This window comes from Telmatherina bonti (assembly GCF_933228915.1).
Source record: "Telmatherina bonti genome assembly, chromosome: 8".
NCBI lineage: Eukaryota > Metazoa > Chordata > Actinopteri > Atheriniformes > Telmatherinidae > Telmatherina > Telmatherina bonti.
In genome coordinates this window covers 26663065-26686891 of record NC_136626.1, presented here as the reverse complement: position 1 = coordinate 26686891, position 23827 = coordinate 26663065, and the positions used below count along the sequence as shown (strand labels likewise).

The 23827-nt window shown below is 39.5% G+C and overlaps 2 protein-coding genes across 2 annotated transcripts in view; one reads left to right on the top strand and one right to left on the bottom strand.

Moving 5' to 3' along the window:
- The window catches only part of onecut3a (one cut homeobox 3a), a gene marked incomplete at both ends in the record, with an annotated part of 16043 nt that extends 5736 nt beyond the window's left edge, over positions 1-10307 (top strand). Inside the window, one exon of the mRNA XM_079245766.1 lies at positions 10015-10307. Coding sequence (XP_079101892.1) covers positions 10015-10307 — 293 coding nt within the window. The remainder of the gene's footprint in view (positions 1-10014) is intronic.
- Positions 10308-13919: 3612 nt separating this feature from the next.
- The window catches only part of atp8b3 (ATPase phospholipid transporting 8B3), a gene marked incomplete at both ends in the record, with an annotated part of 33714 nt that continues 23806 nt past the window's right edge, over positions 13920-23827 (bottom strand). Inside the window, 4 exons of the mRNA XM_079245669.1 lie at positions 13920-14002; positions 17364-17535; positions 22438-22568; positions 22857-22995. Of these exons, the coding sequence (XP_079101795.1) occupies positions 13920-14002; positions 17364-17535; positions 22438-22568; positions 22857-22995 (525 nt within the window). The remainder of the gene's footprint in view (positions 14003-17363; positions 17536-22437; positions 22569-22856; positions 22996-23827) is intronic.

Here is a 23827-nt window from a genome sequence, read left to right as displayed (position 1 = left end):
TGTCAATTAATGATACATTAAATGAGCTGAAATTCCAATGTTTGAGGCAGAGATGCATAATTTAGAGCATCGTGAAGTTATACAGAAATTTAAAAAATAAAACACTTTTTTATGACAAGTTTTTATGATTATGTTTGGAAAAACCTGCAATTTGGAGCTTTTCAGTCATGATACACAGCTGCATGGCACATTGCAACACCACAGCAACATTTCCAGTTTGCACTGGAAGTGTCGCCTCCGTATTTTTCCTCTCCTGTATGTGATCGGGGTGTAGAGTGCGTCTGCGCCACATTGTTAAGGCCGATCTGGCGAGCCCTGAGTCTGTATCGATTTCCATTCCTCGGCCTCTCCTTTCCATCTCTGGAGCTGCGCCATGCAGCCATGCAACCCCCTTCCATCTCCACCGTGCAACACCTTTTCGCCCATTAACAGCTCACCTTTCATAACACACAACGCCAGTCGCGAATAAACTCCAAATCTGCACACGCCTCTGTGTGTGTGTGTGTGTGTGTGTGTGTGTGTTTGTGTGTTCTGGTCCCAAACTGCCAAATGCTGACTATAGGATATCTGAGGGGTTTACTGGTTCCCCCCCTCTATTTGTGTGATAAAGTGGGATTAGCAGCATGAGACGACTTCAAATTCACTTTCGTTTAACCTCTTTTTACTCATACACTCCACCCACACTGTTCCACCCTGCACACACTGCTTTGACCACGTCGACCTTATTATTCAAAAATAATGTAATTTTAATAGAAATCAGACTTTCCAGACAGAAGAAGGAGCCTGCACCGTCTCCTTTGTGTCTTCACCCATATTTCTGGCAGCACACACACACACACACACACACACACACACACACACACACACACACACACACACACACACACACACACACACACACACACACACACACACACACACACAAACATGCATATTCCAATTCACACGGGGTACGTGGTTAGCAATTATAAATGCTGTAGAGGTCTGGACTCTGTACAGTCTTGAATCCCGTCTCTTCTATTTTAGATGATCAATTCCTACGCTGTTCCGTCGCCCCCTCGCCGAAGCGGATCGATAGGAGAGAATGACCTTTAAATCAAATTGCTGGCAGAGTCAACGGAATGCGCGCGGATAGCATCAAAGGGTTAATGGCAGTGCGCGCGCACCCCGCTTACCAGGCAAGGGGGGAAAAAAAGATACAACAGGCCTAAACTTGAAATAATCATAATTAAATCTCATCACTTGTTTCTTTGCTTTGGAGTGAAACAGTGCCGCAAGAAGAAGAAGGATTTACAGATGTGGGATGAATAAACATGTGGATGTGTGCGCTCGCGCTTGTTTGTGAGGATGTCTGGTGCAACAACAACAACAACAAAAAAAAACTAATCAGGCTGTGGGCTTTTGACCCGCCGCAATCTGTGCTGGTTTACATAAGAGCCAATGCAAGCGGCTGTTCCAAAGAGCAGGCTTGTGCAATTAAAATGCTGACCAGACCACATCAGCGTTGTGTTGATGGAGTTCACGCCGTTGTTATGTAACACCCGGGGTAACCCCCCTCCCCTCCTCTCCCCTTCGCATTATCACCCAAAAAAAAAAAACTGACCTGTAGGCCTCATGTCTGCTTGCGTCTCGCAGCTGGAACACAGTGAGACTTTCACTGTGACAAGACGGGGGAACTGTCGATTTGACAAGGATTTCATGGAAAACTCTGCTAATCTGAGAAGTAGATGTTCCTGCTTTCCTTTTCTTTCTTTCTTGCAAACCCACCACAAGTGATAAATCAGTGTCCAGCGGCGTTGGAGCTGCAGTGATTCCGCACACCCCCTGCTTATCTGAAGCCCTGACAGGCCATCGCTTATTAAAGGGCCGATAATGGCTTGTTTAATGCGCAGGCTAAGAACAGAAGCAAGGACACTGTCCACTGAATTTAACAAACACACAAAAAAGCGGAAATCCGGTTGATGACGAGAGAAGGATATTTATAAAAAAAAAAAAAAATGTATGGCGTATTAAAAAATAAAATCGCACATTCTTTAATACTGGATGTTGTTTCAGCGTGTTTCTTACAGATGCTCATGATTTAAGTAGGAAATAAATTAATGAGGTAAATATATATATCTAAAGTAACCTGTTCATGAAACCAGCCAAACGAATAACTGGGAAGAAATTAGTTGAATAAGAAGGGCAACATTTTAGAGTACAAATATAAACATATAATGTAGACATTCAGTTGAGCCATATTTTGTTTTGTGTCCGATCACGTTAAAAAAAAATAACAGCAGGTAAAGTCTGCTGACAAATCACATCTGGGAAGAAATAACAGCCTACAGATGGTTTGTATAGAGCCTGTGTAAGTCTTTATACAGGGTCGATCAAAACAAAACCGCAAACACACACTCACTCAGTCACTCTCACACACACACACACACACACACATTTACAGACACACAGCTTATCGTACCCACAGATGCAACCCGAAACTCCGGTTGGGCAACCCCACACAGATCAACAAAGGAACAAAACGACTGTGAAATCAATTGATGAATGAATCGATGTCCGCCCATAAAGCTTTTGTGTTACATGTTATTAAATATAACGAACTGGCTTCGGGTTATTTTCAAATAAATAGTTTGGTTGCGCTCCTGAGACGCCATGAAAACGCTGACTGTTGTTTCTTCGAATAATTATTCAGGATTACGAAACTTTTGGAAAAGTGAGCAGTGTATGTAAATATATTTGAGACACAATGGAGGAGATATTTGTATTTTGACCCATCACATCAAAAATTAAAAATAGGTGTAGACTTATATGTTTTAAGGGCTGTAGGATATAAGTCTATATCTACATATCTATATATATCTATATCTATATCTATATATATATATATATATATATATATATATATAGATATATATATATATATATATATATACACATAATTTTTTTACAGTAACATACAAAATGAAAGATGGTAATAATAATAATAATAATAATAATAATAATAATAATAATAATAATAATAATAATAATAATAATAACTAATAACTAATATATTTATTTATTATATTTACATAACCTAAAAATTAAAACTAATATTTAAAAAAGCAAAGGAAAAGAAATTTGTAAAGTTTATCCACCACTTAATTATTTTGTTTCAATATTGATCCGAATTCTTCGCGTCCCACAGAAGTGGATATGAATAGAAGATTTATCAAATCAGTACAATAAGGTCCGCTTTTTTTCTGTTGACTCTGCTCATATGATTGAACGAGGAGTCTGTTTGGACTGAATCTCGAAAGATTCCTGCATATTGAAAATCTGTCTGGAGTCCCGCAGGAGAGCCAACAGTGTCATCTGACTGCAGATCACCGTGATGATTCTCCAGCGACAAATAAGAGATTAGCAGAAAAGTGACAGCCCCACGTTCCCGTGACAATTATAGAATTTTTTTTCCAAATTGAAATTCCTGAACGATGCAGGAATTCTGAACATTTTCATTTGACTAAAGTGGTGGTGTAATTATAGAAATGGGGTAAACGTCGCCCTAAACGACCTCTGGATATTTGACTACAGTCCCACGAGAGTCAAAAGCAGGCGACCACAATGAGGGTTGGTCAAGTGTGGAACTGAAAGAAAAAACAGCATTAAAATAAAAAAAAAAAAATAAATAAAAAATAAATAAAAAAAAATAATAAAAATAAAGCGCTTCTTTTAATTTCTATGTTATTTCTGTGTGTGTTACAAATTTAAATTGAGATGTTTGTAACAAGGTCGTCAGAAAATACATTTTAAGACAGTAAAAATGTTCAGGTTACTTATCAGATGTAGTTGTAAGATTAATATGTAGCCTACTTTTAAAATTCAATTCAAATAAAAATTTCAAACAACGCTTCTTGAATTTTTACATGAGCTCCTTATAAATAGGCCTACACTCATTAATAACATCTAATATGAAATACATGCAGCTACACATGCACCTGTTATTAGTAGGACAATAAATCTCCTTTCAGTACATAAAGTTTTGAAGAAGTTGTATCATCACCACCATCACACACAGGCAGCTGTCCAAAGCAATTATTAAGCGTGATTACACGTAATAACACGAATAACTCCAGCAATGGTTGCCCTCATTCAAATATATTGCACATACAGACCAAGGCTTTATTTTCTATAATTATATATATATATATATATATATATATATATATATATATATATATATATATATATATATGTGTGTGTGTGTGTGTGTATGTATGTATAACTGGTTCTCTCAATCATCTGCTTAGATGGCTGAGTGCGTTTAATTATCTAAAACCTCATAAGGACTGTGATCAACACAGACAGCAGCCTTAACTAATTATTGAATTTTCTTAGCACTGTCTAATTTCTTAGTTCATCACTGCGCTTCTAATAACTGAAGCTGAGTAAAATTGGTTGCATTCGTCTTGTACATCAAAACCTGCACACACTCTATGTGTGTGTGTGTATTTTTCAGAAATATTATATCAAAGCGTTCAACGCTTATAATTTGGCGCATGCGTGAGAGCAGCACATCTGAAAAGGGAAAATTCCACCTGTTTTTTTTCCCCCTCCTTTTTAGGATTATTCTTATAAAAAAAAAAACCAAAAAAAAAAAACAAACAAACAAACAAACCAAAAAAAAAAAAACCAAAAAAAAAAAAAACAGTGCCAGTGAGTAACTGAGTGCGGGCAGGTTGAGTGTTATTGAATGCAGGAGAAGAAATGCCTCGCAGCTTATTTGCAGGAAAGGGCAAATAAACAAATTGTCCCGCTTTATCAGTATATTAACACCAATTCTCACTCATTACATTAAAGAGTATTGAGCTGGAAGTGTTTTGAGCTGGCGAGAGACAGATAGAGAGCTTGGCACTGCCCTCCAGCTAATGCCACGGTTGTAGACAGAGGGCCGCGCGGAAATATAGGCTGAACGAGCTGCTATCAATCTTTAGGGCAACAGTCCAGGCGAAACAGCGGAGAAGTTACTTAATAAATAGGCTTAAAGTGCCCAATCACGCAGCTTACAATAAAGAATGCAGCTACAAGCGCGCTGCATATAGATTATTAGTGAGGACAGTGCTGCCTTCCAACAATAAAATAGCTGCACTGTGTGAGTACAAACGCCCTGAACCGTGACGGGGAAAACATGTTTACTGGGAAATTAATTAAATAAGCATGCATAGGCTACGGTGACGTCGTTTGCTTTACAAGGCTCTGGGACTGGATTTTACGCATGTTAAAAAGGCTTAGAAAAGGCAAAGGAGGAAGTTTTTTTTCTTCTTTTTTTTTTTTTTTCTAAATGCAGAGGTGTAATCATGATTTCATGAAACACTAAACGCACAATATTAGGCGGTTTGACTTTCTCATTATGAGCAGGAAGGGCAGTGATGATCAATAAATGATTAATGCTCAAGATGGACTCACATCTGCAGGGAAAGAACAGGCCTGCTGAACACAGCTGTGAATATTCAGCATCATGCAGGACACACACAGCCCGAACAGGTGATCAGTATTTACTTATGTCTCATCTCTGATTTGAGCAGAAAAAAAAACGCCGGATCATCACCGTTTTATATATTTGTTTATCTATTTGGCGTATCCAGCCCGACACGGTGACTCTCCTCTCTAGGCCTCCCCCACCTCCCCCTCCCCTTCCGAAGCATAATTAATTGGACGAACTGAATTTCACACACGAATTATTCACGAACCTATCGATCGATATTGAACACCCCGGGCCTCTCTCTTAACCTCGCTTGGTTTGTCGTGAAGCAAGGAATATTAATATCATCAGTTGGGAAAAAAAGAAAGAAAAAAAGCATTTAAAAAAAAAATCAGAACATTAAAACACAATTTTACAAATCAAGGAATTCTACATGAATTTAATCCAATCCAGGAGATATTTGGGCCGATATTTATATTGTGAAACGTTTCCATGTTACAATGTTTTTATGGAAAAAAATAATTGAGTATTTTTTAAATGAACATGAAAAAAGACTATAGACTCATGTGTAAAAAAAAAAGAAGAAATAAAAAGGGTGAAAGACTAATAAAGCTTTGCTGATCAATCTTTGTGAGGCGCTTGAGGAATCAATTCAAAGTAGGTCAACTCCTGTTCACAGATCTGTAGAGCGAGTTATAGAAATCCCACCCCTCTCCGACCAGCAGGATGTACACCTCAGAAAACACTCAGCAGCACCAATCCGGGATTTCTGCTCTTGTCCGGTCGCTCTTTGTGCATGAGTTTATGTCCGTCTCTCTGTGCTCGGTGCCTACTGTAGCTCTAAAAGCTGCAATGATCGATTTTTTTTCTTTTCTACGCCGAGCTCGGTTCAGTAATCAGGGCCCCCTTCCTCACCGATCGATCGATATTGATTACTAAATCCAGCGCCTGTAGCAAAGGCAGCGCACTATGGCGCCCCTGTGCAGCCGGGGCCAAGACGAGAGCGACACCTGCCGACCGAAGTGCAAAGAAGCAGGCGGTCGATGAGGCGGCGGGACGTGACTACCCGGTGGAAAAGATGCGACTGTGCATGTGAGGTGGTTGCGAAGGTAGAGAAAATCTATCCTTTTGACCCCTGCCTGTACTTTATGCGCAGAAATAAGCAAATTAATCGTTACTACCGTGTTGTGTTTTTAAAAAAAAAAAAAAAAAAAAAAAAAAAAGAAATTTCATTAACGTTATTTTTCTTGTTTAAAGGAAAACGGAGAAAATATAATAAACAATGGGTTCAGAATAGGCCGACTGGTCTGCAGTTGGCTTGCCTCTCAAACTTGTGGATCTTTAAAAAAGATTGGACTGTGGAGGAATCTTTTTTTTTTCTGTAACTATGAATACAGCAGGTCGACACAACCTGTGAGCAAGACCATTCATGAAAAATGGCATTATTTATTTATTTCCTTTATTTAACCAGGAAAGTCCCATTGAGATTTAAAAAACTCTTTTTCAAGGGAGTCCTAGCCACGAGGCAGCAAAAAGTATAAATGACAGCAGAGTCAAATTATTTAGTCTCTTTCTCAAAGTTGTAGTCCCAAAGTAAAGATCCTCTAATTTTTTCATATAAAACATCAATGAAAAACTGTAAAAACCTAACAAATTAAATAGTCTACAACATATTTGAGCACAATTTTTATTTATATAAACAGCTATCCGTGCAAATAAACACATCTTACTGTTAAAGTCTGTATCTAATAAAATGAGCTGCATTGAAAACCATCCTAAAAATGTATTTTTCCTCCATAAAATTTGCTCCTCAAATTGTTGTAAGAAATTAAATATATATAATCTCTGACGTGTGGGTAATATATCTTAAAAAATACTTTGGTTTTCTTACAGTAATGCTTTAAAATTTCATCAGTACATTTCTCGAGCGTTCACATCTTTCATAATTGTCTGGGGTGTGATCTGGTGACTGTGGGGGGATAGACAGGCCATGCAGGTCTGCCCTGCTTTGCTGCAGCTCCTTGGACTTCAAACAGGAATGGTGGAGCTGTGATGCATGTTTAGGCTCACTGTCCTGCTGGGAAACAAATCCTCTTTCATACAAGTTTGATCTAGACAGACTGGTGTGTCTCGAAAGGGTTTTGTGGCAGTTGCTTTACCCTGATCGGTGTGATCCAGCACCGTGATAAGTACAAAAGCCTCACATCTGGACTTCTCAAGCTTGATGTTGAAACTATAATTCATCTGCATGTAAGTCAAGAAACCCATTTAAGATAATATTTTTAACTGAGATGCAATTTAAATTCAATAATTGGGGCAGCGTTTAGTTAAATTAGCCTAATTTGAGAGAGCTTAATCTAAAATTTAAAAAAAAATCTTGGCAATGGAGTCAGAACACATAATAGATTTTTATATTGATGACTGACAAAGAAATCAGTTTGCTAAAAAGTCTATTATACTGGCGAGCCTGCAGTATTTGTCCCCTGGAATTATGGTGGTATTTAGTTTTGCTTATGTTTGCAGCTAAATGTCATCAGAAAGCATGAGTTGAGTTGATGACTGCCTCAGTGCTTTAAATCATTCTAAAAATGGATTTTAACTAGAAGTTATACCAGCTTGTAAAATTTTCACTGTGTTGTGAAACTTCTCATTTGATGTCGCCTCAGTGTAAAATTCAGTTAAAGCGCAAAGCTAAAAACAACATTACAATATATTAACAGCCTGTAAACTTTAGAATAAATAAAAACATATGAAAAAAGTTTAAAAATGTTCTACATTAGATGATAAATATGTATATAACTTCCCTTTTCATTTATTTGTAGGGAGATATAAGCATGTATGCATCTGTGTCTCACGTCATGCAGCAGTGTTGACATAAAATATGAATATGATGGATGTGCAAGTGTGCAGGTTAGACATCTGTAGTAAACAGATTGGACTGAAATGACTGATCAATGGGCTCTGTTCCACTGTAATTAGACACACAGCACCACTGCTTGGCTCCAGCCACTTCAGCATAATCACAGCCTCCCCACAAATACACACATACAAACACTCATGCACACACATGCATACCCAAGTACTGTAGACCATAGACAACACACAAAAAAAAAAAACTGCACTTAAATGCATCAAGACACACACACACACACACACACAAATAGTGTGGGTGTGAGAAATTACTGGAGGTGGTATGAAAGTATCAGCAGGTGGAGACCCCACAGGGATGGCATCTTTCTCTCCTCGATTTGCTCTCTTTTAATTGAGACAGTGGGGAAGCTGAGTGGGACGCGCAGTTCGTTCTGGGTGAATTCGATCCTCAGTCAGCAGGGGGAACATGTGGCTGCAGAGGTGGTGCCTTAACCTTCCACACACACTCGCGGCTCCTCCTACACCATCTCTGGGCGCCGTTTCTGCCTTTTACTCTCCACCTGTCTGCTGTTTTCCACACGTTTCTTACAAATACCTCGAGTTAGAACACACTTACCCACAATACCACACTGTATTAACTATTAATTTCTGTGTTCACTGCACACAACCCCAACACCCTCTTGGATCCCCTCCCAAATGTAAAAGTACACAGTTTTCTTTTGAAAATTGCTCTGTGTATGGGAAGGGGCTCATAGCAGTTGGTGCAGGCACCTCTCAAGTGTTTGTATTTGGAAGGGGGAATAGGGGGTGTGAGGGTTTATAAATACCCTCTCAGAGCTCTATAGAGTGGACTCCATTGGGCTCTGTTTGAAGTAGCAGACTGTAGACCTGCTGGGGAGGAGGGGGGATTCTGACCTCAGTCCCTACAGAGAACCCCCAATTCCTACAGCAAAGTCGGTCAATATCTCGCTTTCTCCTTCACATGCCGCCCCTCCCTCCTCTTCTCAGCTTCTCTCTTTAGTTCTTGTAAGCACGCACACACGGATACACACACACACACTTTGTCTCACTCCTGCACCTTTTCTCTTGTCTCTATTCATTCCCTACCTGTCTATCTCTCATTTACACACACACACACACACACACACACACACACACACACACACACACACACACACACACACACACACACACACACACACACACACACACACACACAGAAACACAAAATGCTTACTTTTGTGCAACAGTCACTCAGTCCCCCATTGCGACTCAAACTGCATTAATATTGAATCAAACAGCAGTGTCTCCAGCTAGCAGGCAACAGCCAGTCCCACCCCCCTTGCCCTCCCCAGCCCCATCTTTCTCTCACCGCAGGCTGGCTCCCTGTCTGCACTCTGCAGGATGGAAGGAATATTCCCACTGGGCATGAGGCATGGATTAGCTTTAAATCAACTTTAATATGGCGATAGAGATGGAGCTGTAGCGTCACTGGGATATAAAGTAGTTTTTATGTGTTTAAGTACTCGCTAACAGTTACTCTACTTTCCCGTGCCCTTTGTCTTTTGCTATGTGGTGAAAAAACTTATTACTTTTGTATATTTACCTTGTTTTTTGTTGTTTCTCCCTCTTTGCCTCCCAATTTCATCATCATCCCTCCCAATGCTGCCATCCACACCAAGCCTGCAAGCGCAAAGAACAGGAGCAACACAAGGACCGCAACACGGCACCCAAGAAACAACGTCTTGTCTTCACCGACCTGCAGCGGCGTACACTCATCGCCATCTTCAAGGAGAATAAGCGTCCATCCAAGGAAATGCAGATCACCATCTCCCAACAGCTTGGCTTGGAGCTCAGCACCGTCAGCAACTTCTTCATGAATGCACGCCGCCGCTGTGTGGACCGCTGGCACGATGATCATGGCACCAGCCCTGGGCAGCCAGGCACTTCTGCCACCACCTTCTCCAAGGCCTGATAGGAAGAGAGGGCCTTCAGAGGGTTGGGGAACCAGGATGGAACAGGTGACATGGGAAACTGGTTGTGAATCCTGTTTATAACAGCCTTCCCCTGGCCTGGACCACCTGAATGTGTCCTCTGCCTAAAAGAAAATCCTTTGTGCCATGCAATCATCTTTATTCGTCAGTCAAAATTTCAAGCTTTCACCTGAAAGGGGCGTAATCTAAGAGGTGAAGTGTGAAATCAGGTTCACTCGGCATTACTCACACAAGGACAATCATTGATTTTGTCTGTTTTTTCGTTGAAAGAGAATCATTTTTATGGCATTCAACGAAGCAAAGACACCAAAGATTTGATCTTTTTGTTGGACGCTATTTGCATTTTGCTAGCCTCCTCCTTCGCCACCCAAGTAGCCACTGATTCTGCTGTTCCCCCCCCCCCCCCCCCTGCTCAACTCACCTTCTTTGTGTCTGCCTCCTTTCTCACATCCCCACTACGCCGGCACACGGAAGCAACAAGGGCGATAGAACGGCAATAAATCTGACAAGACAACAGCACATAGCCTTATTATCAGAGCCAGATTCTGCTCACACACACAAGGCCGTCATAAAGAAAATAACGCAGCCTATGAAAAAACCAACAAGGCTTTCCAATTCTCCGCCTCCGCCTCCCCACCTCGTCCTGTAGTCTCCTTCATTCCTCAGCCAAAGGTATTCCCTGATGGCCCACCGTTTCAGAGAGCAGCTCAGCCTGATCATACAGCAAACTAATGAATTGAAAAATGAATTGATGCTGACATAGAGAGCGGGGCCTTGACCCCCTCCTGAAGGTGAAACTCAAGACTCTCGGCAACAGATACTCAGGTCTTCCAGGCCCAGGTTATATTTTTGCACAGATGTCGGAGGCCTGCAGGGAGACATGTCATTGTTACTCTAAGTCTGAGGCCATAGAGTCTGTTTCTCTGACCAACAGGAGAGGTGGGTGAGTTGTCTGGACATGCTCTTTGTTCTGCTGGGCGCTTTTCCTCAAATCAATATCTGAGAACCAAACGATGACAGCGGCACGCTCGGGCATCCAGCCAACTACATTACAGCTGCATATGAAAAGCAGAATGTAAGAAGAGCACATGGAACCCGGTGGAGAAGGGACACAAAGGCCTCACTACAGCAGCAGCAGCAGACTTCTCCATCCTGGTCCTGCCTGCACATGCAGAGCATCAGTGCCCCCTGCTGTTGATAGCAGAGACCTGTAAGCAGAGGGCTCTGAGCGGAGGAGAGGGAGAGAAGAGCCACTAGATGCTGAGGAAAAGTCATGGCACAACACATTCAAGCCCTCGCAGCTCTTTGAAGGCAGATCAATAGCTAACCATTATCCTATTGTTGTTCCTCTTCCAACCAGCACTGGTGAAGCTTGAGGAGGGGGATGGTCAAGCTGAACGCTGAAAATGCAGGGATTTAGCAAAGGCAGGCAATCCAAATCTGACAAGAATCAACAAATTAGAAAAATAACACTGAAAATGGCAAGAGGAAAGTACAACAGAGTCAAATGTAACAGAAAGGTGAGACAGACACAGCTGAGGTGCAGCGGAGGTTTCATTTTTTTTTTGTTTTTGGAGGCTTTATATGTTACTAAACCGGTTTTCATCCATTTCACCTGTTTGCAAAAAAAGTACAAAAAAAAAAAAAAAAAAAAGTAAAAAAAAAAAATCTCTCATCAGACATGTTTCAAAGCAAACCTTCTGGTTTTCCCACACGAGGGTTGTCAGTAGCTAACCCAGAGCTAACCACCACACTTAGCTGTTAAAAGGCTACAACAATTAGTGCCAATGCTTACTGCCTTAATGTGAGTCAGAGAATATGGTACTAGGGTTAACACACAGCTACAATGTGCCCCACTGATGGCGGGCAGGGTGTGTGCCATAGCAACCAACAATCAGCTTTTAACAGAATTAAAATATACTTTTTTAATAAAAGAAACGGAAAAAAAGAACCAGATTTTAAGGCGTATAGTAACCAAACCTCAAATGACAAAGATACAAACACAGCAGAAAATGTCTCCAACACATAACTGGACACATTCTGAAGCAGAAGAAAATCTCTCATTCTTTGGTTCTCTACCTCCTCTGTCCCTCGAAACCCTTGCCCCTCCCACCCCTTCTCCCTTCCTCTCTATATTGATGCGGGTATTTAATTAGTACCATAGACACAAAGTTTCTATTTCTTGTTACTATTGTGCTCTGTTGTGCATAAGTAAGGCACCTTGTTGATAAATCAAAAACAAAAAAAGAATGGACTTTTTAAAAGGAAAAAGGGATGCAAGGACTTGAGGCCAATGATGGACATTTTGTTTTCTTTTGCATTCTACGTGAACACAGACTTGAAGGAGACATTTACCACAAGAAAGAGGGGAAAAGACAAACAGGGAGCTGCTGGAGATAAGAATAAATGATGGAAGCTTTCTCTTTTTTGGCATTTCATGTCAGAACTGTGGTACTCTTCAGCCCCCCCTTTCAGCTGAGCTCCATGAATGGGGCAAAATGGCAGGGGGACAAAACATGACCTCCAAACGTCCCAGCTGACTCAGTATGTTTTATTGGAGGGTGGGGCAGGGGGTGGGTTACAGCTTGGGACTCAATAGTTATCTGTTTGGTTTTAAGATGCAACTGTAGCATTTCCAACAATGTAGTCAGATTAGCGGTGCAGATTAGAGAAGAAATGGTCATTGTAGGGGAGTTGATCAGAAGGCACTGACTAACTTCACGCTGCTGTAAGCAGTGAGTTAATGTCGCCAAAGGAAGATGAGCTTCTATTGACTTGTGGTATACAGTTCAGTGAGCATAGGTAAATGGCTAGATTCAGCTCTACGTATTAAGCTGACAAAATGACATTTGTTTGTAGTGAGAACCAATGTGGCTACCTCACTAAGCTGAGTGGTTTGTGAAACCGCCACTAATACCAAAGATACTGCAGCCTACCAGTCGTAAACTGCCTAGGGGGACTCAAACCAAAAACAACAAGCCTCCCCTCTTTGCCCAAAACAGTTACGGACAAACACACTAATATTATTACACTGACACACACATTGCATCCATGATAACAGTGCAGTCAGGCTGCATCGTGCCACACAGGAGGAGGTGGCTGCCTTGCAGACAGAGTTGAGTGCCTTTTTCCTTCAACCACAGGTGGGACTGCACTGGACACAAACAAACATACAAACATGGACAGCCATGCAGATGAATGCATGTACACATGTACAAACAAGCACTCATGCAGACAATGCACCCATAATTGGATGGACAGAAAGGAGGGGGGGGCGAAAGAGAGGGACACAGAGTGGGAGCTGCGTCAGCATTTTCTCCCATATTGACTTTCCATCTTGATACACTAGAATACAAGCACTTTATCATGTAGAAAGTCTATAAAACATTCTCTATACACTATTTATTTGAAACAAAATTATATGTTACTCTTCAATCTGTCCGTCTTTGTTACTCTATTGTTGATTTCTTCCCCCCCTCATTTTTTTCTGTTGCCGTCTGCCCGGTGTGCTTCAGCTCTCAGCCATTTTACCTTTCTCACATCAGAAATATTTTTGTGTAACAGAGAAAGAGGAAGGTAAAAGGGCCGTAGCGTCAAGCACCCATGGAGCAGCAGCCATAAACTCCAACCACTTCATGTCTCTCTCTGTCCACTGCGTGCAAGCACAGAGCCTGCACTGGAAAAGTGTGGAAGACTCATTGACAGCTTAAAGACACAAACTCTCTCCTCCCTCCACCTTGCCTGTCCAGTCAACAATTCCCCCTGGCTAGTGCTAAGACTTGGTAGGTGTGTGTTGACAATTAATTCTGAAATACCTCAAAAACCTTTCATGTAAACTTTATGTAATTTAAACTGAAAATAATACTGCTAATGATAACGATGATTATGAAACTATGATACTATGATAGTTAGTTTTGGAACTTGTGACTTGAAGCTTTATACTGTTAAATTCCTTTTATCTGTTTGCTTATTTTTCTCGTACGTTCTCTTGTTTGTTTTTGCTACGGCATGTACTTACTGTTTTCATAAAGGAAAAGACATTGTGAATGTTTCTGTGGAGGGTTAGCTGAGAAAAGAACAGACAGAAGAGAAGGCAAAAGCAGAGAGAGCTGGACTTTAGATGCTAGGTTCAAAGCTTTCTCACAGACGGCTACATTAAAAAAAAAAAAAAATTTAAAAAAAGAGAAAGAAATTACGCAAATATAATTTGAGCTCAATTATAAACCAAAAATTTGATGTTAAACCAAAGGAGGAATAATCTTATACTCAATGTTAGCTTTCTTCTGCCTTTAAGTTGTCTTTTCTCTGAAGAAAAAAAAAAAAGTAAAAAAAAGTTTCACAGTTACTTTCGAAGGTTTCTGGGTGTGTTCAAGTGCTCCTGATGTTCTTAGAATATTAAAGACCAGCACCTCCTATTGAGAAGAAGGTGCACTTTTTTTTCTTTTGTGCATGGATATTGTATAACTGTATAGAAACCAACAGGAATGACCTGTGATTTTTGTGGGGAACGGAGGAGGGTGGAAAGACTTGGGATTGGGTGGAGAAGGGGTGGGGGTTAATTTGGTTATCAAAATAAACAAGAAAAAAAAGGTGGGAGGATTTGGGTTTTAGGCATTGGAGGGGTCCTTGTTTTTAGAAATTTCCGTCACTGTTGGATTCACTGGTTGTGTGCATGTGTTGTTGCAACCCTACCCCTTTCCCCATGTTTCTTTGATGTATATAAATCCAGACTGTAGGGGGCAGTGTGTGCTGGGGGAGGTCAAACTTCTCTCCTCCAAATCAATAACATTCAGTCTTCATTCCTCAGCTTGTGGTCCACACTCGGGTCCTGAAAAGTGTGTCTTGCTTTTCCAAAGACGGGCTGTTTACTTGGAGTTAATCAGAGGGACACACACAGACCCGAATGGCCTTGAATATACTTGTATGTCTGTCTCCATGCTTTTCAGTCTATGTATATGTGTTCATTTGTACCTATGTGGAAAGCAAAGTGTTTCTATTTTATGTTCCTTTACTATGGGTTGCAATATTTGTCATGCAAACGTTTGAAACCATTTCTTACTGACTGACTGACCAACCAACTGCAGGACCACATGGCAACTGATCATCTGGCCTGAAATGTCATCGGCATTTACTGTCAAACAGCACATGTGTGTCATTTCACAGTTGGATTGAATAGGTTGCCAATGGGACTGATGTAGACACCCCCAGTCACACTGTGCTCTCCCTCTTCTGTTACCTGTTAATCAATCAGAACCAAGTGTCTTTGTGATGGTAGAAGACAATCAGTTTCAAAACAAGAAAAAAGGTAGAGAGAGGGCAGGCCAGTGGGGAGGAGGAAGGGGAGGATATAAGAGCAAAATCATGGGAAAAGAGGCTCTCTGAATCGAGACATGCTGTAATGTGCGACTGCCAAACAACTGCCCCATTGCCCCTACTCACTCAGAAACACTCATCTGCCATCCCATCCCCAGTCGAAAGTCAAAACCAAATCTCTGAACCAGCCAAATTCACACATTGTCACTTTTCACTTCGCCTAACCTCCTGCCAACGATGTGGGAATGCAAAAAGAAGAGAGCTGTGGTTGCGAAGATCATGTTTTCCATCATTCACCACAAATTCCTGCTAATCTAATGATGATGTAACCAGCCGCGAGGAATAAAAATGGCTCCGGTTGGTGGCTTTTGCACAGAGAACTATGCAAGCACCTGACCCCCCAATCTTAATCGTTGCTGCTGGGTCAGAGTGTATAACCCTCAACACCCCCTCCCACATTTCAATTCTCATACTTTGACCTCCTCCACCTTCTCTTGTCCCACCCATCTCATGAGCTGAGTGAGGGCGGAGCAACCCCAGCCGCTCAGGGTTTGGTGGAGAGTGGCTGGGGAGAGAGGAGCACTACAGCACCCCGTGTTTCACCACACTGATGTCACATAGCTTTACATGAACGCCCCAAACTGCCACTGACGTCAAAATGGAGTCCATGCTGATGTTTGCAAGCTGATCCTCCCCCCTTCATGGCTCCATTGTCCTACAATGTTTGACCGTCTTTGTCCCCAGCGCCAAGGAAGGGCCACAATCAATGCAAAGACTCTTACATTGTACTTACTTAAGTTTACAAAGTCGTCTGGAGATGGTGGCTTATATTGCACTTGGACAGACAGACAGACACACAAACAGACACAGGCACATGCTGGAGAGGGTTAGTCTGCCTTTCGAGAGTGTTTGCTGAAACCAAAGATGAAATCAGAGGTATGACAATCTGGCTGCCAAACTCAGAAGACAATGTTAAGCTCTCTGGGCTGCTTTACGGGTCCTGTGATTTACCGGCGGACATTCCACGTCTTGCACTTAAAACACACAAACGTACATAAACAGAGCTGGTGTAAAGCTTTTCACACACACACACACACACACACACCTCCACCGTTCAGAAACAGGGGAAGAAACCCACTTGCGCCTGATCAGAAAGCCTCTCTTCCCTCCTCCCACTGCAGAAGCCGGAGAGCCTGTGGAGGACTTTTAGTTTCACTCTAGTTGAGACTCTTAAGAAGGAAAAAAATCTGAGTAATAACTGTTACAGAAAAATAAAAACTAAAAGGATAATATGGGTAAATTGCGTGTTTTGAAATAAATTAACAAATAAAAACAATTGTAAAACAAAGCAGCGCTGTTGGTTTGTTGTACTTGGTTTTGATCCTCAACAGGAACCTTCTGTGACTTGATTTTTTTAACACAAAATAGAAAAGAGATATGCATACAAAGATGAACTGTCAGTGTATAGACAATTAGATTTATTATGTTTCCTTTTTTGTTTATATTACATGAATTACTTTGTTAGAAAGTAGCTGTACAGCACGACAGTTTAACTAAGGCTAGCCTATAAAGTTATGTTTAAAAAACAGAAATTTAACATGAAGCAAACAAAAATATATTTTCACCTGAAAAAGTCTAAATGATTTAAACATTATCCATGTAATAATAATGGCAGATGCATTTAGTACGTAATCATTGGCCTTGTGATTCAGTTGGGTTGGTACTTGCTGTCCCCTTTTCATCCATCTGCAGCGCTGTGTTGTGGATGCAAGTTGTTGAGGAGATGATACGTCCAGGCCGTGCTCCCTGCGAGATAGCATAAGAGGATCGGCGGAGCGACGTCCCTCTTCTGAACTTCGACCTCAGCTCCACTGGCTGAGGGGATGTGCTGTGCACCTGCACAACAGCGACAATAACATTGTAAATGTTTTCTTAAATGAACATTTCAAAGAAGCTGGCTTGTTGTGAAAATCTTCTGAAAATGATTAAATTATTGGTTAAATTTATAACCCAATATTATTTTCAAAATAGAAACTTTTAAAAACATAAAAGACAGAAAAAGACACTTTTTGCTTTTCTTGAATGTGAAGGCAGCAACACTTCTCTGTAAAGATGGTACTGGACCATGTTCACCACTGCATCTTTTCTTTTTCTTTTTTCTTTTAAAGATTTTTATTTATATATATATTTTTTGATACAATAAAACAGGCCAGACCAATAATATGAAAATAGAAAAATCAAACAGCTACTATGACTGAGTAGTAATGATAAAATAAATTTTAAAAAAATGGACAGAGAGAGAAAGAGGGCAGAGGCTTGATCTGGTGCATCACCACATCATAGTATAAGATGGCTGCCCACTCTCAGCAGTTATCTTCAAATTGTTAAATCTAATTTGCAGTTTTCAATAAATGACATGAATGAGTGCCAAGTTTCATAGAACTTTTCTATCTATCTTTCTCCAGATGCAAAAATTGCATTAGCTCATTAATCCAGTAACTGTGAGAGTGTGATAGCTTGTCTTCTACTGAAGAACAATTAGCCTCTTGCAATCAAAGATGAAATAAATATTTTTATTTATTTAATATTTTGGAAGATCTCATCAGGGATCACCTAGAATACTACCCAGAGACAAAGTAAAAGAGATTTTGAATGCTACTGAAAGTGTATTAAATTTTTCTCCACAGTACTCAGAGTCTAAGGCAAGTCCACAAAGTTTCTGTTTTATTTTACACCTTGCACACAACGTGTTTATGTCAGAATATATGCTAATTTCTCTTTAGTTAGGGGGAAAATTTTGAATTGTGGTGCTGTGTACAGATGGAAAAGGAGTGGACCCAGACCAGGATCTTCTCTCGTCCAATGAGCTTTTAATTTTAGATAAGGGGGAAACTGTCAGAGCAGGACATTTGATCAAATATTTGGGCAACTACACCTCAGTATGTCATCAATCCACACATCTGCAAAAGTGCCAATGTCCTTTTCTCTCCAGGCACCACAGGGTGAATTTAGTAAAGATGGTGGAAAAGAATGGTTTTATGGGTGCCAAAATGAGCAATTATATAAGACCAAATTCTTCTTACTCTGTGTCCGCACCATAACACAGTTTTCAAGAATTAGTTTCATGTAATGAAACTTCTTCAGCCAAGGAACAGGTTAGAGTTATGAGGCCTTCCAGAACATGGATTAAGTGTTCAATTAGGGAGGTCTTTATTGTTCTGGTAAAGTTTGACACAGCAGCATTCTGCAGATTTTAGCTGTAGTAGCGTTCAAAATTAGGTTGGTCAGTCCCTCCTGATGGACTAGGTCTCTATAGAAATGCCTTGAGAATTCTTGGAGATTTGTTGCAAATAAATTCTGGTTTAGTTTTGTCCACATCCTTGAAAAATGTTTTCTACTAAATCAATATGGGTAGACATAGGGGCTGTGACGATATGCTTTCGTCCCAATTCAATTCCAGTTTTTTGGGTGACAATTCGATTTAAAATGCGATTTTTATGATTCTTCGATATTGATCATTCTTGTAGACTAAAAACAAAACAAAAAATGTACAAAACTTTAATTGCTTGTCATTTTTCTTGATTTCAATTAGGAAAAAACAACGCAGTAGCAAGATCATCATTCTGCTGCTATAATGGTAATAAAAAAAATTATATAAAGTAAAAAGATCAATAAAATCAATAAAAATTACCAAAATTTTGTAACAGATGACTTTTATATATTAACAAAAAACAAAACAAAAAAAAAAAGTATTGTTTACATGATGAACATTGCTTTTAGAGGAGTATAATTTGTAGCCTAAAATTTCTCCAAAGTATACAGAGGATGGACAGAAGTGTTGTCACGGGATCAGAAAGGAAAAGATTGCCTACATACAAGGACAATTCTCCCCGCCTCACTCCTAAAACGTGTCTCAGAATGAAGTTTAATTTGTACAGGCTCAACTGTGATGGTAAAAAGGCGTGGGGATAGGGGTAACCCTTGCCTTGTACCATAGTGAGTGGGAAATGATTGGATTTATCTCTCTGGGTCTGCACTAATGCCGAAGGAGACAAATACAGCAACTTAATCCAAGATATGTATTGGTCACTAAAATCCCATTTAGTGAAGGTTTAATAAAGTCTCACTCCATCTGGTGAAAGGCTTTAAAAGTGTCAAAAGAAACAACAATCTGTGGTTGCCAGGATGAAGGTCTAAAATAGAAAATGTGCACCAACATATAAACGCACAGAAATGTGAGAGATTTTGGTTGCATATGTAGCTTTTTTGCACTGGTTCAGTAGTTGCTCTTGTCTTTTCAATTTCTGTCTTATTCCAAATTCCTGACGAGTATTTACGGTAATGTCCCCCCAAGTTGTTTCCTTAGTTGTCACTACACAAATAAAGGAAATTAAGCAGAAATTTAATCCCTCATTTCTGTTTTTTCTGCCTGGAGAAAATATGTCTATTTCAGATGAGATGTATCTAAAAGAGATTTATCAAATATTAAGTAAATATTAAAGATCCTTGTGGACAAGGTTGAGCTTGATTCTATCGGTCCATGCGTACAGGGCAACGGTCTGAGATTATAGTAATGTAATATTATTATACCTAATAATTGGAAGTAGATGTTTATCAATGAAAACAATTATCAATGTGTGAGTAGGACTGATGAACGGGAGAGTACTGCCTGGCTGATGGGAAGAGGAATTACCACACATGAACTGTTCCCAGTGATATAAGGGCCGGATCTTGGATCCCCATTTGTAGTAGTAATTTACATGTGTAATCTAGAATTTTGTGTGTAAATATGTCAGTCTCTTGTTTCTAATATAGTCCTAATTTAATATTACTCAGGATGTCATATAGCTATTGACCCACAGCAAGGGCACTTTCCATCTTCTTGTGATTGAGCAGGAACACAATGAGCTCCGATGGAGGTTTCTCCAAACTTTGCAGTATTGTTTAATGGAAGTCTGGTCCCTAAATGGAGGAAAAAATTCATAAAACCAGTTTGATTAAAAGAAAGCAGTTTGACTTGCTTGGCACCCTCTGATATCCCCATATTTCTTAAAATTCAGATTCTTCCTCTGTTCTCTAATTCATCGATTTTCATGCATAACATTTTCCATTGCCAGTTGAGAGCAACGAGCCTCCAGGGTGTCCATCCAGGCAGCCAGTGAATTTATCCTTGTTCATGAGAAACAAATTGGGTTCTGCATTCATCCACCTCAGCTCTTATTGAAGAATTTAGCAGCTCAATTTCAGTTTTTAGTGAAGATACTTAATCTCATAGTTGCATCCTTGACAATTTTGCAGATGTCTTTCTGTTCCAGGTTAGCTCCGTTACTAATGGGGTTAACAGTCACCCTGCTTGGCTTTGGTGGTATAACAGCTTTAGATGTTGTCTGTTTGCAAAAGAAAATAGACTATGGGCCAGGTTTAGTGAGAGATAAATTATGATGGATTTATCATGAATAGGACCTTGTGTTAGATCCTCCATGCCCCCTAGCGGTCCTCTCAATCTCTTTTTTCCTTAACAACGATGGTATGATAGCATTTCGGATTACATGTTGAATGTGTTCACCGTCAAATATCTCTGGAAATCTTCCTGAATCTATGCAGTAATTTCCATGACAGAGCCATGTCTGTTTTTAATGCAGTCTGCCTGAGGGCCAGAAGATCATGAACATCTAATATTGATTTTTAGCCATGTCCTTTGGGCTCATAGATGTCTCCAAATTCACTGAATCTTTTTGATGACATTATACACTAAGTGATGAAAAATTTAAAGTCTTGGCAATTTTACATTAAGGAACATTATTCTGAAATTGCTCCACAACTTTTCCTCACAATTTTCTGCACATTACTGAACCTTTGCCCAAATTTACTTCTGAGATTCTGCTTCCCTATGGTAATCTGTTGGTATCCAGTCCTAACACTGACCTACTGCCAATTTAATTAGCTAAAACTTGCTCCCCCAACTGGTTCAGTTTTGTGCTACTTGTATGGCATTTATGCCAACTTTAGTTTTTTAATTTTTTTTATTGCATTCAAATCCAAGATGAGCTAATTGTTTTTATCGTATAGTAAAAATGTTACATTTTTCAGTTTAAGTTTTTTTATGTTCTGTTGAGAAGAAAATATGAGGTAACGTGATTAGCAAATCAATTTGATTTGGTTTATCTACACTTTAAACACTGTACCATTTTTTTGCATTGGGGTCAAAGGACAATTAGCATTTTAACTCTTCAGAGAATCATTTAATTGTTAAGCATGGCAACTGCCTCCCACAACACTGAGCACAGTCTCATCTCACAACAACAGAGTTTAGATAACATAGAAAAAAACTTCTGGAGTTTTTGCAAATGGATTGCATTGCACTGTTACTACAATAATTGATATAATATGTTTAATTATACCATCAAAGTGTGTTGTATTGGAATAAGAAGTTTTGGTGATGCCTTTAGATATGTTGACAGACTATAAAAAAAAAAAGAAAATGAGGACAGAAATTAGATGAATTTAAAGCACAAAAGGATCCACAGATGGATCTGAAAACGTTTGTGGTCCTGCAATCCACACCTGAACACTTATATCGTATCTGAGTGATAGTAATAGTAGTAATTTCTAAAATTTGAGAATCCAGAGAGAAGCTGAAAATATCCATTTTTGTAATTGAAGACTTCAAAAATAATGCCCTGATGAGAAAAAAAAAAAAAAGAGTACTGCTTTGTTTGAATTTTTGTGATCTTTGTTCACTCTGTGGGTCTTTTGCTTTTTGTACTTTTGATAAAACAAATACAAATAGATTCTTACCTTGTGCTTGTCTTGGACAGTAAGAATGACATTAAGGGCATGACATGTGAACGAGGGCAAAATGGCTGTCCAGGCAGTAAGCAAAGCGCTGAGCCATACAACTGGATTAATGAAGGCCTTATCGGACGCACCTGGTGAAAAACAAGCAGAACAATCAAACCCATCCCGTGGAATAGTACAAACATGGTTAATTTCCTCAAGAATAAAAGGAAAACACTAAAAGACAACTGAGATGGATGCTTTTTGCCACATGCTTGTGTGTGTTTGTTAACATTTCATGTCATTGGTATCAGTGTTGGTCAAATTCAGCTGTAGGCCTGTCTCTGTTTATGTGAGGTTAAAGGGCCAAAGGAACAACATCACACAAGAACAACAGGTGATTAAAGAATGGGAATCCTTCGCATGTAGTAGAAAAGTACCTAGAAAGTAATAGTCACTGGGTGATTTCTCAAAAAGGTGGCTGCTGTGGGTGATCCTGGTGCAGATGAAAAACATCAACACAGAGATGATTACAGCTGCTATACTGAACTTGGTCCAGTATTTGGTCATCAGCACAATCTAAAAAAAAAAAAAAAAAAAGAAGAAAGAAATCATCAGATAAGAATGAATTGTGACCTGGGTAACAGTAAGGTAGGTATTTACATACAACATTCGCAGAAACCAGTGCGAGAGATTTTACTTTAATCTTATTCTTACTTTCAGAATAGAACTAAAGTAATAGAATGAAGTCATATTATTGCAGTATAATTTTAATACAGCATCACAGAACAAACAGAGAAGCTTACATATAACACAACAGAATACAATAGAATAATGAAAAACAGAAACAAATTGCCAAAAGCAGGTTGCTTTACCAACTTGCAATTGTTTTCACACTTCTGCCACTAAATCCTACAGTACTTACTGTAGGAGGTTTCATGTTAAAGCTTTAACCAGTGAGCAATAAATTGTGGTTTGATATATTTTGTTCAACCATTTAAAACTGGATGTTTCCTGGGAATATGAAGGAGGCTTTATTAAGAGATGGTACCAAACTGTTCCACACATCTGAAAATTTTGTTTTTTTTTCTCTACTTTGCTTCACTTTATTTGAGCTGATCTTTGCAGTGATAATGTTTATATTTTGGATTATGATTTGTCAGATTTAGAGCTATAGTAATACATATACTGATATTTACACATCTAACCTGAGAAATGTTTTCTTTACTATGACACCAAAAGTATTCAAACTGACATTGTGGTTAATAGAAATATACTCATTTAATTTTGGGTGTGCAATGTTTGGTTAGAGGTCTAAAAAATCAGGCACAGTTTGAATCATTATTTTGCTTTATTTACAGTTTGTTACAGTTGTACAGTATCATTATTAAAGAAAATTAAAATAAAGTCT